Source organism: Cnephaeus nilssonii (genome assembly GCF_951640355.1).
Source record: "Cnephaeus nilssonii genome assembly, chromosome: 9".
NCBI lineage: Eukaryota > Metazoa > Chordata > Mammalia > Chiroptera > Vespertilionidae > Cnephaeus > Cnephaeus nilssonii.
In genome coordinates this window covers 9,317,791-9,334,972 of record NC_137080.1, presented here as the reverse complement: position 1 = coordinate 9,334,972, position 17,182 = coordinate 9,317,791, and the positions used below count along the sequence as shown (strand labels likewise).

Here is a 17,182-nt window from a genome sequence, read left to right as displayed (position 1 = left end):
GATGCTCCTGCAGAAATGCTGCTGTTTTCTATTTATTGGTATTTATAATCCTTATTTTTTTTAGTAAGGATTTGTTTCTAGAATGTCAAGATCCTAATTGAAAAATGGAAGTGTGATAGTTCAGTGTCAGCTTATTTATATCATCTTTTGAGAGATATGAGTGACTACAGAAGATTTTTCTAATAAGATTAATTGTGTTGCAATTTAAAAGAGAAATCAGTAAAAATAACCAGTTTTAAACAAATTCTCAACTTCTCATGAAAACAATCAAAATAACCATAATGAAAAATGTCTCAGGTTTTATTTTCGTAAGTCTGTCAGTATGAATTCCTATATAAGACTTATATATAAAACTTAAATGAGAAAGCTGTTAGATATAGTTTAGGCTATAAAACCTAGATTGGGACTTATCAGTGAGCAATATCTCTGAGTAATCAGTATTTAATTTCCATCATTCTCTTCTTGATCTTGCATTTTTATGTCAGTGACATAGAAATGAATAATTTCTTTTTCTTGGTTTTTAAATTTAATGAGTAAATTATTGTGGTGTTTCGTGTATTTAAGGACTTGCTAACCATATATATTCAACACATAAAAATTCAACTAAATTTTTCTCTAATACAACTTGAGTGAAAAAAGAGGCACATGTCCCTCCCTCTCACCTGAACAAGCAACAATCAAACAAAACTTCCAAAGTAAACACCAAAGTTCAATTAGAAGAATAACTTTCAAGATACACCTTTAGCAGCGGTTGCCATCCGGTGGTCTGTGGACCACTGGTGGTCCGTGAGGTCCAAAAGGTTGGTGACCGCTGACCTTTAGGACATTAGCCATTAAGCTCAAATCTCTGACATAATTCATATAGACAGTGGTTTTCATCCTTGGGATTATCAGGGTGATGATTCATGGCCACTCTACCATCGAATCTGCAAAGAAAGAGTAAATTATGGCTTTGTCATTGTAGGCTGGTGCTCAGAGGAGCACGTTTTAAAAGGTTATCGTGCCTTACGTTAAAGCTGTGTGGTAGGAAGGCTCTGATGTCTGGGTTGTAAGACTGATTTCCATTTGGTGGGCAGGTGTCAGCTTGGATGGAAAGAAGATCTTGGTAGTAGGAGCCCATGGGTCTCTGGAAGCCACCCTACAATGCCTGTTCCAGAGGAAAGGGTCCATGACGATGAGCTCCCAGTGGAAAACACCTCAGCTTCAAAGCAAGGTAAGCTTCAGACCTGCTCGAAACAACTTTACATGCTTGTATTAGAAAAGGAGAGGGGCCCTGGCCGGTGTGGCTCAGTGGATAGAGCATCCGCCTGCCGACTGAAGGGTCCCAGGTTCGATTCTGGTCAAGGGCATGTACTTTGGTTGCAGGCACATCCTCAGTAGGGAGTGTGCAGGAGGCAGCTGATTGATGTTTCTCTCTCATCGATGTTTCTAACTCTCTCCCTCTCCCTTCCTCTCTGTAAAAAATCAATAAAACATACGTAGATTGTTGAAAGAGAAATCTACCCTTCCCCCAAAAAAGAGCTTACCAAATACCGTATTTTCCGCCATATAAGACGACTTTTTAACCCAGGAAAATCTTATATGCCCAGTTGTCTTATACGCCGGAAAATACGGTACTTAAAAAAAAGAAAAGAAAAGGAGAGGGGCTGGGAATGTATAGGCTACGTATTTAAGAAGTTGGAGAAGGAACAGCACAAAATCTCAAAGAATGAAAACAGTAAAGAGCATAGATTAATGAAACAGAAAACAAATATACATGAGAGATTATCAACAAAGCCAAAAGTTGGTTCTTGGAAAAGTCTAGAAAAAATAGATTCACCATTAGCCAAAATAATCAAGACAAAAAGAGAGAACACCAGCAATGTTAGGAATGAACAAAGGGTCATTTAACATCGGGAAACCTATTACTGTAATTCACTACATCATCAGATTAAAAACTAATCTCACCATAGTAAGTGAAGAAAAGTCATTTGATAAAATCTAGTATCCTTTATGAGATTTTTCTAGAGAACCTCTTAGACTAGGAATGTAAAGGAATTCCTTAATTCATTAAAACGTCTATAAAAAGTTAGAGCAAGTATCTCATTTAATAGTGAAATATTAGAGACTATTTCTTTTAAAAGTAGGAAAGACAAAGGTTATCAGTTATTGGTATTCCTAATTAACAGTATATAGGAATTCCTAGACAAGCTGTAATGTAAAGAAAGGAAGAAAATTTATAATGATTGGAAAGGAAGATACTCAACTGTCTTTAGTCCTAGATGATATGGTTATCTACTATTAAAAACTATGAGAATTAATAAGAGTTCAGCTGGGTTCTTCAATTTAAAATGAACTTGCAAAACGCAATTGCGTTTCTAAATAGTACACCCAGTTAGAAAATTAATTTTTAAAAAAATACAATTTCTAATAGTAATGAGAATATAAGGTACTTGGGAATATATTTAACAAAACTTACTTCTGACCTTTTGAAAGAAATTATATAATTTTGATGAGATTCGTTAAGAAGACCAAATAAAAGCATGGATAAGAAGACTCACTATCTTGAAAATACTAATTCTCCCCAAATTAATTCATAAATTTGAATCAAAATCCTGACATAATATTGTTTTGTGGAATTTGACAAGCTGATTCTAAAATGTATATGGAAGCCCAAGGACCTAAATGACGATTTTGAAAGAAAACTTGAGCTGTAAATATTAACGTGGAAGAACTTTTAAAAACAGCATTCATTGAAAAAAAGCAAGAAGGATATATCTCATTTCATGAACGCCACTTATGTAAGGTCTGAAAGCAATGTTACTAGTACATATTTATAGGACCACATACTGAGAGAGTAAAAGTGTGAAGAAATGAATGGAAAGTATGAACGAAATCAGGAAAAACATTTACAGGAACAAAAATGTGGCTGTGGATGGAAAGGAGACCTGGGAACCTTCGCTTGTATTGGTCGTGTCTTTTTTCTTAAACTGGTCAATGGGTGGGGTGTCCAGGTGTGTAATATTATTATTATTTTACTTTCATGTCTTAAATAGTTAATACATCTTTTAATTTTAAAAAAATCACCATGCATTTCCCAAATATCAAGCAAATTCAAGTTAAAAGCACGTTAAATACAATAAATTACCACAGAACAAAATCTAAAAGTGCAGGCTCCTCATGTTGCTATATGAGAATGAAAGCAAGCAATTTGTAGTCCTGCCCAGGAAATACTGGTGTCTTGTCTGAGACTTAGCATATTTGAGTAGCAGGTGGATCAAACCTATTGAATTTCTTGTTTTAAGACAGCTCAGGAATTTGATCTTGGAATTGAACTCAAACCAATGTGTCTTTTTAGTGGTCACCACATGATGGCAGCCTATTCAAGAAAATTCAAGGGCAGTATTTTGTAATTTAGAGTCCCGAATTTTTGATTTGGAAGCTTAGTGGAAGAGGAAAGTAAACCTTGCCCTGAACTGAACAGCTGTGGTGAGAGAGGAAAATGCGTTCATTGGCAATTGAATGTTTTCACAGCTGTCACAGATACTTTTGCTAGTTGTATCTGTATTGTTGAAAAACAAATACATCTTTTAAAGTACTTTTTTTATTATGGAAATAAATCACCCAACTTCTCTGGGATAAATCTCACTCTAACTTTGAGGACGATTAAGTAGCTTTACTCTCTAGAGAATCCAGAAATTGGGTTACATTTCGGTTTTCATAAATCTAAGAAGGTTCTCTCTATTCACTCATGTCGCACACACATGTTGTTTTCCAAGTCCTTGGTCCTTACAACAGCACCACCGTAATCTGAGAGCCTGTCAACTGTCACTCTTTTTATGGCTTCATCTTTGTAGTGGAAAATATGGGAAGAAAGGCTCAGGGCTCCCCAACTTGTCTCTGACGTTTATTTGGTGTCTGGTGTTTGGCCCCCTCTCCTGGCTACTCACTGTACTTGTGACAGGCTCCCATCCTACTGCAAGATAAAGCCTTATCTGCCCATTTTTCATGCTCGTGCTTAGCACGTCTCCAGCCACTTCCCTTCCCACCGCGATGTCTCCATGCTTCTGCCTGACCTTTGACTTTTCACTATTCCTTTACATTGCTGGGCCTTGTTTCAGCGGGTCAGTGGGCCCTGTACCGACCATAGTCAAAGGGTGGCAGTTAATGTGGTACAAAGAACAGCTAGGCACGGGTTAGCGTCCTGGGGCACTCAAGTGGGACAGGCTGTGTCCACTCTTGCCACATCCTTGGAAAAACATCACTGTGAAAAAAAAAATAGAAGGTATAAATGTAACAACAGGTTGGGATTTTTGTCTTCTAATTTCACCAACAAGGAATAGTAGTACATTTTAAGGTTCTTGTCCATTTAGCTTCTGGGTATCAGCCGTGATGTGTTAGGGAAAGAAAAGGGGAAGCAAAGGCTTATGGCGGTTAGATCGAAGGAAATCATCTTTGAAAAGCATTTCTCACCTGCTTGCTTGTACCTGGCATGGAACAAGAATCCCTATTGATCGTCTGGTTGGGGATTTCCAACGCCAAGGGCATGGGGGGTTTCTGGCTCAGGGGGTGATCCTGTAACACTAGAGTCCTATCTACCACCTCCTAAGCTCCATACAGCCTTTCACGTTGGGGATGACCTTCGAGTAATCGCAGCCGGCTCTAACCATGTAATGTAGGTGTAATTGTTCCTCAAAATTGTAGGACCTTCGAAGGTTTGGAGTCAGGCGCAGCATCCGTGTCCTCGGTAAGCCGTAGAACATGGGCTTTGGTGGCAGACAGTTCTGGGTTCAAGCCTTAGCTGTTGCTAGACTTCTGTGAACTCGTCTCCTCGTGTGTAGAATGGGGACCGTGACACTCCCTGCCTCAGAGGGCTGCTGTGATAATTCAGTAACTGTGTGAGCTTGCTCAGCACAGCCCTCGGCACCGATTAACACTCACATTAACAGCTTGGCTGCTGTTACGGTGAGTCAGGAAAGCCGCTGGCAGGTTTCTCCATGCCGACGTGTCATTGATCCACGCTGTAGAAAGGCAGATGGGTCCCTCAAACCCTAAGGAGATAAACCCCAGCGGGATCCAGGATCCCTCCTCCTTGGAAGCCTGGTACCCGTGCTTCCACTGCGTGGCTGGGGGAAGGAGAGGCGCTCTGTCTGTGAGGTTTCCCACAGTCTGGAAGCCGAGGGAACGAAACCAAAGCAAAACTAAAAGACACTGTGAGAGAGAGAAGGGCGGGGGGGGGGGAGAGAGAGAGAAAGAACGAGCGCGCTCAGCTTTGGCCAAGCCCAGCTTCCCCTCTGGTCCCTCCGCCTTCCCGAGATTCCTCTGCTCTTCGGAAGCCACTTCATTTCAAATCACGTCTGCTGGGGGTTTCTGTTTTCCGTCCAGGTCCTACAGTTTTGAGGAACAATTACATCGCGTTAGTTCTATAGAAACGGATCGTTTGTCCGCCAGCCTGCCTAAATCTAAGGATATTCTTTGGATACCAATTACACGTAAAATCTTCATGGAGCATGAGAGTGAGGAATCGAAATTTGTCTTGAAGAGTTCTACAGAAAACAGTAGATTTCTGTATTTGGTAGCTTTATAGCTTATGCTTATCTGAGTGTATCCTTGACAATTAAGAATCTGTTTCCTGATTTGTGCCTGAGCTGTGAGGTGCGTTTTGCATTTATGGTAGGGGAGGGGAAGAATGTCTAGGCCAGGGGTCCTCAAACTTTTTAAACAGGGGGCCAGTTCACTGTCCCTCAGACCACTGGAGGGCCAGACTATAGTTTAAAAAAAACTATGAACAAATTCCTATGCACACTGCACATATCTTATTTTGAAGTAAAAAAAAACAAATCGGCAAAAACACCCGCATGTGGCCCGCGGGCCGTAGTTTGAGGACGCCTGGTCTAGGCATTTGTCCACATGAGCCCCAAGCTGTGGATTATCAGGTGTCAGTGAGCAGAGCACCGGGCGTGGTGCTTTGGCAGAGGGCTATGGAATAACGTACTTCCTCCCAGGCCCCTGGAGTGGCGTGTCCCCAATGTGAGGCCGGGACAGCGCATCGCTCAGTGAGAATTGTCCTAGATTTGGAGATATCCTCTTCCTCACCCCAATGAGAATTCTCAGCTGTTCATCCTGGTGCCAGCAGCAATCCGAGGTGAGAGACGGTTCCACATTTAGTCCTTAGGAGGCAGCGTGGTCCCCCTCTCCAGGGAAGAGGGTGTCAGGCACTCGGGCTCTGTGTGTGCAGGGCCTGCTCACGCCCCTAACGGAGAGCCGCTTCTGCCTCTGTGTTAGCCGCAGCTGGACCACGATGCGAAGGCCTCCAGCTGGGACGAGTCACGTCACTTCCAGCTGCGTGTATAAGAAATAATCTAGAAATAAGAGAACAGTCTTATTTTGTTTTTCTCTGAGGCTCTCGCTTCTCCTCTTTCTGAGCAAGGAGACCCTCAAAACTAGAACTAACAGAAGAAAGAAAAAGTACAGGTCTTTCACATTTGAGGAGCCAGTGTCTTTTTTTTTGAGCAAAGCTAAATTATCACAAAGTCATTCCCAGTTTAAATTCAGAACATAGCATAGCTTATAAAAGACTTTAGAACGAATTGGAAAATTCTCAATATATTTGTATTATACATAGGAAATCTTGTAAAAAGAATAACTGCTTTTTCAAGATAGGCAAGAAAGCCTTAGCTGGTTTGGCTCAGTGGATAGAGCGTCAGCCTGGGGACTGAAGGGTGCCGGGTTCGATTCTGGTCAAGGGCACATGCCTGGGTTGTGGGCTCCATCCCCAGTAGGGGGGCATGCAGGAGGCAGCCAACCAGTCATTCTCTCTTATCGTTGATATTTCTATCTCCTCCTCCTCCCTTCCTCTCTGAAATCAATAAAAATATATTTTTTTAAAAAAAGATAGGAAAGGAAAAAACCCTAGGTATTAAACTGGACTAGATTAGTGTGTTAAATGATAAATCTTTTTTTTTTAAATCCTATATAATAAAGAGCTAATATGCTAATTAGAGAGAACAGCCGGACGACCTTCTGGATGAAGCCGGGGCTGTGAGGGACTGCGAGGGCCAGCCGAGGCCACCGGGACTGCGAGGGCCGAGCCCCCTGCACGAATTTCGTGCATTGAGCCTCTAGTATGTTTATAATTGTTAATGCATTTTTCTTTTAAATCCTGTAGATAATAAAAAGTGTAATTATAAACCAAAAATACTATAATACTGGCTTTCCTGGAGATCTTTTTCTTCATATGGCTTGGAGTTACTGTCTAGTGTCCTTTCATTTCAAGCTGAAGGAATCCAATTCACATTTCTTATAGGGCAAGTCTAGTGATAGTGCACTCCCTTCGCTTTTATTAATATGCAAATGATTAATTTCTTCCTTGTATATTTGAAATACCGTTTCGCTGGATATAGAATTCTCAGTTGACAGATTTTTTTTCCTTCCAGCACTATAAGTATGTCATTCCACTGTCTTCTGGCCTTTCAGGTTTCTGATGAGCAGGGTAATTTTTTTAACAGGAGAGGTTACACTTAAGCTAGTGACATATTGTAATGGCAATAATGGTGGCTAACATTAATCGGTTAGTGGTTACTGTGAACCACGTACTATCCTTATGTTTTCTCACTGATTCTGAACAGTCATCCTATTAGGCAGGAGTCTCATTCTCCCCGTATCACAGGTGAGAAAACTGAGGCTCAGAGAAGTAAAGAGACTCTAAATATCTACAAATTTAAAATGATGGACGTGGCACTATCACCTGTGTTTTTGGTCACTGTCCCATGTCAACTCTTATCCCAGATAATGGCGTAAAGTCCAGTCACTAATCTTTAAAACCCCAAAGTACCTGACAGCTTGGATAGGGAACATTGGAGAGACCAAGACCCAAGACATTAGACTTGTGTTGAGTTTGCCGTTGTTTTATGCCAACAGTTAATAACCCCATAGACACCCTTTGAAGAGAAGGAATCTGAACTAGGCTGAGGCCTGGGTTTGTCACCACCCCTCTAGGCTCGCTCCTCGGGGAAAGTATCCACCTTACTGAGGGCAGGTTGGGGGAGGGGGGTGCCCCCTCGTCAGGATAGCCTCGTTGTTGGCATGGGGGGAAAATAGCCCCTGACCCCGAGACACCACAGATCTTGACTATAGCCAAGTCAATACCAAGGTTCCTCCGTATTGTGTGACCGGTGACCTGAGTAATGTAGGCCCTGTGCTCTCTTCGACGGAGTTTTGAATAGTATTCAAGGCCTGCAGGTGCCTTCGGTGTCAGCTCTTGTCCTTTCCACTGTTGCCCCTGCCTGATCAGGGCCTTACGTATTCACACCACCACTTGTCAGCAGAGGCAACGGAGGCCCCAAGAGTTCCTCAAAGGAAGTGGAGTGCAGAAATCTCGACGTGGGATCCAAGGTTCAGAATTGGAGAGCATAAATGTGTCGGGAAATGCAAAGCTACATAATTTCCCACAGCCACATCAATTTGCATTAACTTCAAGGGGTCGTAGACATTGAAGCCCGTAGTTAGTAGCATAAATGTAAGTCTCGAGGGCTGTCTGCCTCTCGCACGTGGCTTGCTTCGTGTTGCTCTGGGAACAGTCACGTGAGCATTTATCTTCATTCTTGTGCTCCGTGGTTCCGAGTCTTTGTCTTGTTAAACTCCCCCTCAAAGTACATGCACACGTAGGGTCTTTGTCTCTCGGCCTGACTTTTTTATGTCCTAGGGTGTGAGGAAGGGAATTATTTTTGATGAATCATTCAAAGTATATCCATTACTAGATTGGAGGTTGCATTTCCCTTTCATCATCTCTTATAACTTAGGTGAGTGTGAAGGTCACTTGAAGAGGGATGAGCTGTCTTTCCTATCATTTTAGACACAGGAGAGTATCTTTGATTTTCTCTTCTCAGACACTGAGCAGTAAATAGGTTGAATGGTGATGTAAGAGGTGAATTTAGGAACATGTAGAAAAAGGAAGGTCATTTATTAGCCTTGGGGGGGAAATTTGGTAGATAAGTGCTGTAATCATAATCCCTCGCTGTCCATTTGGCTTGTAGTCCTTCTGATTTATGAAATAACCATAAGGTAGGTCTTAATTTTAGAGGCCAATAATCTGTTCTACTGATCACGGAGGAGAGTGGAAAAAAAGAAACATACCCTGTTCCTGAAAGGAAAATTCTCCCAGGATGAGATCACTTGGTGTTCATGAGTTGGGGGAATTAGCTTTTGCTGAAATTGTCCTTCTCGTATCTTGCCAAACTATTGCAACATCTGAATGAAGTGGTTTGACATTCCTATTTTAAAATATTTCCGCAGCTATTTTAACATTTTTTTGATAGTGTGCTTACATTTCAGGGACATGTGGCTAAGGATCCATAGGTACGAAGCAATAACCCTATAATAGAAGTTCATTTAACTCAAAGAATTGAACATTCTAAGTGAGAATAATTTATGTAGAAACAGGGTCTCTGCTCATGGAAACTCTGCCGGAATAAAACCTTCGTTTGCGGGGCACACACTCCACTCAAATGGCAAGAGTTTCCCCGGCACGGTTGCCAGTGCCCGTGTCTGTGGTGAAGTCCCTGATGAATTCCTAATGGCCGGAAATGGGGTTTTGTGCTTTGAGCTTGCTTGGCCATTGGGCATCTCGCAGACCTGTCAACCACACCCTGTCCTCGGAGCCTGGGCCACACCACGGTCATCATTTGTTCCTCTTCCCTTACCGGTTAAGAGGAGTCCTCCCCAGGCATGTCCTTTCACCCCCTTTCTTCCATCCTTCCTGTTCCCCTCAGAGCTCTTACCCAAGCTGCTGGTTTTAACTACATCGGTACGGTGAGGGGTCCCAACCTGTGTCCCCCTCCTTCCTGACCATCCCCAGCTCCAGTCCGTCTCCTCTTTCATATTTCAGTACCGTGCTTCCCCAGCCTCCCCCCGACCCCCCTGACCGCTACTTGTCTGTTACCAAGAAAAGGTCAGCAAATTTGGAGATGTGGCACTTCCTGGGAAAAAAGTGACATTTCATTAAAAAAGAAAAACACCTAATTTTTTTAGGACTTTGCCACAAGATAGTCAAGGAATCCTAAAGGGGCTCACACAAGCCACCCTGTGTCCCGGCTCATTGACTGTGAAAGAACAGGTGAGGGACCACCTCCCTCCCGTGGGGCCCCCCTTTGCTGTCCCGGTGGGACAGCTGCCCAGCGACGCACAGGGCCTGAGCCAGAATGCCGGTCTGCCCAGACGCTAAATACTGGTAAAACGGACTTGCCAGTCTGTGTGGGCAAGAGAAGGAGGAACTGAGCGTTGATTCCTTTCCTTTCCTGTCCAGAGGTTTGCCCTGCCCGCTCCACCTTAAAGCGGCAGCTCTGACCTCTGAGGCAGGGGCTTTATTTTTCAGTCCTCGGCGGCCTCAGTGGCTGCCCCCCGAGGCCCCCGAGAATGGCAGGCAAAGGAGTGTGTCACTGGAGAAGCCTGGTCTCCTACTCTGCTGAGCGAGCCGTTGTAGAACCCCGTCCTGGCTGGAGAGAGCACCTGCTGTCGATTTTTTGAGTGCTGGTCTTCATTTTGAACGTTATTTACTGAACTCTGCTGATAACTTGGGAAGGATAAAGAACAGCTTTCACAGTCCTGGGTACTATAAACCACAATTCTTCAAAAATATCTCTCATCCTTTTTTTTTTTTAAACCCATCCCAGGTTCTGGTATACAGTATATGCAACCCTCATACCATCGATTTTCAAATGCACCCTTTTGAAACACATCGATAGCAGAAGGCTAAGTCTGTCTTCTAGCCGAGGAGGGTGAGGCTGTACTTCCTATAGTTTAAATTTTAAAATGCGTTTTGTTGGCTAATTGCAAAATTATGATGTTCCTTATAACTTTGCAAATCACATCTTTCCTCCCTCTCCATGTTCTGACACTTACCCCCCCCCCCACCACCCCCCTTAAAAATCAATGAGTTAAAGAAAAACATATTTCATGTTATCTAAACCCTCCGGTCCGCCCCTCGGCTCCCATATGCTCCGCGTTAAATGTCTGCCTAGCTGCGTCTCGCTATTGTTTTAACATTTGGTCTAATGCCTGGGGAGTGGGCGTTCTCTTTAAGCTGCTTCTACTCAATTCTCAGCAGAGAAAGCAATATTTTGTTATGAGGTAGGGTTTCAAGCCAGGCCCTGGCCAGGGTCTTCCCCGTGGGGGAGGAGGAAAGTAGGAACTGCCAGCGCGACGATAATTCTCCTTGAATTTTAGCTCATTAAAATCTCCCCTGGTCCTCGGGGGGGTTATTTATTGATGGAAGCATCTAGCACTTGTCCCTTCCAGAAAGAATTAGCAGCTATGATGTGATCATTGCTGAGGGAGGAGGTTTTCGTCCTTGCTCTGTGGGACCGAGTGTCCCCAGCTGCGGCTGAGCACAGCCCGTGGCAGAGCTGAGTTTGGGTCCGGAGGCGAGGGGTCGGGTGAGATCGCTGAGATTTATAGGTAATGAAAAGAGCAGGTTGCATCGGAGACACCACGTGTAGGAAGCTAAGTGATCTTAGGGGACTTGTGCGAACCTGTGATCCTTGGCTTTTTCCAAAACGAACGTTCCAGTCCTGTACACGTTAACTGTTTATGGATGTTTTAACGTGTTCTGTTTTTGCTGCCATTGTGCATGAAAATAGAGCAAAGCCCTAACTGGTTTGGCTCAGTGGATAGAGCGATGGCTTGCAGACTGAAGGGTCCCAGGTTCGATTCCGGTCAAGGGCATGTACCTTGGTTGCAGGCACATCCCCAGTAGGAGGTGTGCAAGAGGCAGCTGATCCATGTTTCTTTCTCATCGATGTTTCTAACTCTCTATCCCTCTCTCTTCCTCTCTGTAAAAAATCAATAAAATATATTTTTTTTAAAAAAAAGAAAAGAAAATAGAGCAAAAATGGTGTTTCTTATCTGCGGGTCCTTTTCAACAGCGTTGAGCCTTTGTGTTTCTCTTGAGACTCACGGCAGTGGAATGTCTGCACTGGTGCAGGTAAAGGAGGAGGTGCGTTTTCTTACTCAGGTGTGACATCCTCTTTCCATAGAACACCTTTTTCCCCCGAAATAGAACATCGCCCTCAAGTCCGCCTGCTTTTCAGATCTGTCTGAAGAGAGCACGTGTGGCCTTAACACCAGATTGTTGGACGTGTTGGCTTTAAACATCTTCATTTCGTCTTGCGGTGTTGTGGCCGTGGAGCATGAGGAGAGAATGGTAGTTTCAGCAGGGACTTGTCTTTTTAATGTGATTCATGCGCTCGATTCGCTGAGAACCATTTCAGGGAATTCGTTCTTCTTCCTGTGCCTTAATGAGGTACGAGACTGAAAAGCACAAGCACTGTTTGCCTCATTGGTGTTGCTCAGTGAATGTTAATTCACTTGGTCCTATTTGCATGATCAAATTGATCTTGGCAAAAAAACAAATTGATCTTGGCTTTGTGGGCTCTTTGAAAAGACATGCATTTACGTTGTTACTGTGCTTCTCCTGTGTCGGGAGCTTGGAGCTGCCCTGGATCTTGGCCATTTTGTTCATAAACCAAGCAGGACTGTCATGGTTTGCTTCCCCTCGCGGCTGTCTCTGGTCCCAAGAGGCCGAAGAGACTTTAGCTGACAAGGTCTCTTGCCCAGAAGGTGTTACAACGCTCAGGCTGAGGAGCTGGCTTAGTTCTCCCTCGAGATCCTCAGGGGTCGGCCTGTCCAAGCTGAGAATGGAGGAGGGTGTGTGGAGCACGTTTGTTTACCGGTGGTTGGGGGATGGTGGTGGCAGGGCATTGAGTCTGGAAAGCAGAGGGCAGGCAGCTTCCTCTCTTTCTACCTCAGGATTCTGAACAAGACGTGTAGAGAGATACTTATACTTGCTGAGCCTCAGTTTCCTTATCTACTAAATGGGTACAGGAAGGCCGCCCTCACATATTTGGGGTATTCAGTGAGATATTGGCAGCACCGAGTGGACAGGTGCAGGTGCAGCCATTTCCCCCCAAGGATGCAAGATTCCCTCTTCCCCTCTGTCCTTGCACATACAGATCCCGTTTCAGATCCTCGGTTGCTTCGTTGGTGCGGGGACAGGTGGTCATTCTTTGGTTGAGCTCAGAGCCACCTGCTTACCCCACCTCTAGACGTGACCTTCCTCCCAGACACATTCCTCCATCACTGTGTCGGCAGAATTCGAACGGAACCGGCGAGATAAATGTGTTTTGTAGTAGTGGTTTCATTCTTTCCTTTTTCTTTAAAAAAACAAAACAAAACAGGTTTCACGAGACTAACCAAGGCCTCAAGGAAAATGAGATCCTTTCTCGAGCTTTTGACAATCCTCCCATAATACATCTAGTACAAGCTCCATGTGGCTCTAATTTTGATTGTTCAGTTGTATAGGCCAGAGAGCCCCTGCTCTGGTCACATCTCCAAGTGGCCCCAGTGCAACAGCCCCTATGTTCCTCCTGAGCCGCTGTGTGACTCAGTGGTGCCGCCCACCCCAGCTCCCCCTTCCGTCTCCACCTTCCATTGTAGTTTTCTTTGGCCTCGCCCTTTTCTTGATGTTGCAGTGAGCGGTGAAAACACGTAAATGACAATCGCTCGTCATGTCTTTATTCAACAGACTGAACCCTGTGTGGTGTTTCTCTTTTTCCAGCTTCAAGAGGCGGACATTGTGGTCCTAGGCTCGCCCAAGCCAGAAGACGTTCCTCTTTCTTGGATACAACCAGAAACCATTGTTCTCAACTGTTCCCATGACTTGCTCTCAGGTGAGTGTGTGAAAATAGGTGCCGGGCTGCTGATAAAAAAAACACAGGTGTGATGGTTACAAAACACGTTAACCTTATTCAAAAGAGTATGTTCCTGGAATGTTTGCTGGCCATTGTCGGTATGCGTGCACAGGAGAGGAAACGGCGTGTTGATGTGCCCACCTTTTGGGTTACTGATACGGGAACCACATTGTCCCCCAACGAGAAGCCAAGAGGCCAAGTGCAGTGGCTGCCTCCGCCGCCGCTTCTGCCGGCCTCCAGCATCAAGCCGTCAAGCCGGCTGTGGCCCAAAGCAGATAATTTGTACATGTGTGAGGTCAGCTAGAGATCGTGGTTTCCGCGGCCTTTTAAAAAGCACCAGAATCCTTCCTTCCAAACAAATCTCAGCCAAACCTCAACATGAAAACAGTGGCCAGGAGGGATGGAAAATGGAGACGAGCCCTCGTGTCTCCCAGGTTTCCCCTTGCAGTGAACCCCCTAACGGCACCTCAGAGCTGTGTGAAAGTCACCATGACAAACAGAGGTGGTGTTAGGATTGGTGCTGATATTTGATGGTGTTTCACCAAGGCAGCCAGGAATGCCGGATCACACCAGGCCCACGGTTAGGGTAGCTCAAGCTGTGCCAGCACCAGGCGGCAGTAGGCCAGGCCCACAGGAGGTACCCTTCTCTCACTCAGAGAAAGACATAGAGGCCAAGGAAGCTCTGGGCCACACTCAGCCCGCCTCAAGTCCCTGGGTGACATGTAGGTGCAGAGATACTGGCAGAGGGAGGCGAAGGAACCCTCCTTCCTTGCTACCTACCTGTGGCCTCCAAATTTCAGCATGAAGCGAGGGACTCTCCTGAGTGGGCCTGGAGGACAGAGCTGGTCAGAACTTGGGCCAAAGTCCCCTCTCCCATCTTGCCAGTACCACACTGGGGTTCTTGATCTTGAAGCCTTAGAGCATAGTATCCAGGAGAAAATAAAAATAACTTCTGACCTAGTCATCTCGAAAGAACCATTTTACATATTTTCATACAAAAAGCATTCAACTTAATTTTATGGGATATATAGAATGAAAAGAAAATAATATGGCCCTGACCGGTTTGGCTCAGTGGATAGTGTCGGCCTGTGGACTGAAGGGTCCCGGGTTCGATTCCGGTCAAGGGCATGTACCTTGGTTGTGGGCACATCCCCAGTAGGAGGTGTGCAGGAGGCGGCTGATTGATGTTTCTCTCTCATCCATGTTTCTAGCTCTCTATCCCTCTCCCTTCCTCTCTGTAAAAAATCAATAAAATATATTTTTTAAAAAGTTAAAAAAAAAGAAAAGAAAATAATATGATATGAAAAGCATTATTGACATTCATATAACTCTTTCTTCAAAGAGACATATTGGATCTTCCCCTCCAGGAAATGTGGCTCCTCTCAGAATTAAGCAATCAGATTAAAAACCCCTTAGGCTGAAGCGGGTGGGGTGGATTGGGGAGGGCAAGGAAAAATAGATGCTCAGGAATTTCCCAGAGTGCTTGTGTACTCAGCCCTTGGGTGAAGAGCACATAGATGAATGCAGCTATTGGGTGCAATACAATATGAATTGGGATTTATGGCTTTTTTTTTTTTTTTTTTTTTAGCAAATAGAAGGCATCCTCTAAATAACTTCTTTGAAGTAAATGTAGTCTCTGGATATAACTTTTTCCACTGAAAAAATAAATACCGAGCCCATAAAATGGTAGATGGAGCAGATTTGCCCCTCTCCTCAGAATCCTTGTTGGAAAGTCAGTTATGACATTACTTTTTAAAATGGATGTTTTTGTGTAATATTTACTTGCCGTTTTTTATTAGAGTTTATATATTTAGGACAGTATTTTCATAATTCTGGCTGAATTATGGGGTATAAGAATGAAAAGAAAATAATATATGAAAAGCATTGAAGGAGAGTCTACTTGCATCTACTTCCATATTCTTTCTCCCTTTTTTAAAAATATACTTTTATTGATCTCAGAGGGCAAGGGAGAGGGAGGGAGAGATAGAAACATCAAGGATGAGAATCATTGATCGGCTGCCTCCTGCATGCCCCATACTGGGGATCTAGCCCACAACCCGATTCCCAGTCATGTACCCTGACTGGGAATCGAACCATGATCTCTTGGTTCATAGGTCAACGCTCAACCACTGAGCAACACTGGCCAGGCTTCCTCCATGTTCTTTTGGAATCCCTTTGAGACCCATGATTTTATGAAGGTGACATATTTTATTAGTGAAACTTTGCCTTATTAATAAATTTCTTTTTAGGACCTTTATTTATCTGGTTCAGTAGTAGTTTTCTTGTTGTTTTTGCATGCTCAGAGTCCAGAATAGTGCCTGACACATTTTAAGTGCTCAGTTAATACTGAGTGCTGGATGAGTGAATTAATGTGGGCTCAGCTCGGAATTGTACTCTGATTGCAGTTTTAAGTTAGCTGTAGATTTAGAGACATTTTTTGAATTTGTCTCCCACTTAAAAGCAGGACTGGCAGGGCAAAGTAAAAGATGAGAAACACTGTGCAGATGCAATGGATGAACATTTTCCAGACTGTACTATTTACAATAGCATGCATTCCTCAGTAGTCATAGTTGTAATTTTAACAACTTTGATTAGTATGAAAATTTAATCTATGAGTAAATTGGTAGAAGACCCTCTTTTATATAACCTTCCCCCTTTGAAAAAAGTGAATAGACTTTTTCAATTATTATTAAAAGGAAAAATGCTTTTATTTAAACTCAAGAACAAAAGAATTTTTAATAAACTTGTGATTGACTGAAGGCAGGGTTTTTTAATGAAATTTTTATGCTTATCTTAATGGTACAGGGTTTCCCTACTCCCTCCCTCCCTGTAAAATTAGATGGGGTATGATGATTTACAATGAGGTAATTCGGTAGAGGCATTTTATGGAATATCTGATCTCTGGAGACGTTTTCCTGAAGGTTGATATCCTAGAAGCAGTGTTCAGAAAATGATTACACCTACCGTATTTTCCGGCATATAAGACGACTGGACGTATAAGACGACCCCCAACTTTTCCAGTTAAAATACAGAGTTTGGGATAAATCCGCCCTATAAGATGACACCCGGCGTATAAGACGACCCCCAACTTTTGAGAAGATTTCCCTGGGTTAAAAAGTCATCTTATACGCCGGAAAATACGGTACCTTGTTGAATCTGTTCGCTCTTCTATGGCTGGAATCTGTTTAGATTTAAAACAGGGTCCAGCCAGCATGGCTCAATGGTTGAGCGTCGACCTATGAACCAGGAGGTCACAGTTCCTGGTCAGGGCACAGGCCCAGGTTGCAGGCTCGGCTCCTGGTGGGGGTGTGCAGGAGACAGTTGATCGATGATTCTCTTTCATCATTGATGTTTCTATCTCTCTCTCCCTCTCCCTTCCTCTCTGAAATCAATCAAAATTTATTTTTATAAAAAGAAACAGGGACATAGCAATGTTCAGTTTCCTAGTTATAAGGATT

General features: G+C 43.7%; 1 protein-coding gene across 1 annotated transcript in view; it reads left to right on the top strand.

Annotated features, from left to right (window-relative positions):
* MTHFD1L (methylenetetrahydrofolate dehydrogenase (NADP+ dependent) 1 like) overlaps nucleotides 1-17,182 on the top strand; it is a 164,156-nt gene that overhangs the window by 13,168 nt on the left and 133,806 nt on the right. The window contains exons 7-8 of the mRNA XM_079781395.1: nucleotides 1,077-1,213; nucleotides 13,592-13,703. Coding sequence (XP_079637521.1) covers nucleotides 1,077-1,213; nucleotides 13,592-13,703 — 249 coding nt within the window. The remainder of the gene's footprint in view (nucleotides 1-1,076; nucleotides 1,214-13,591; nucleotides 13,704-17,182) is intronic.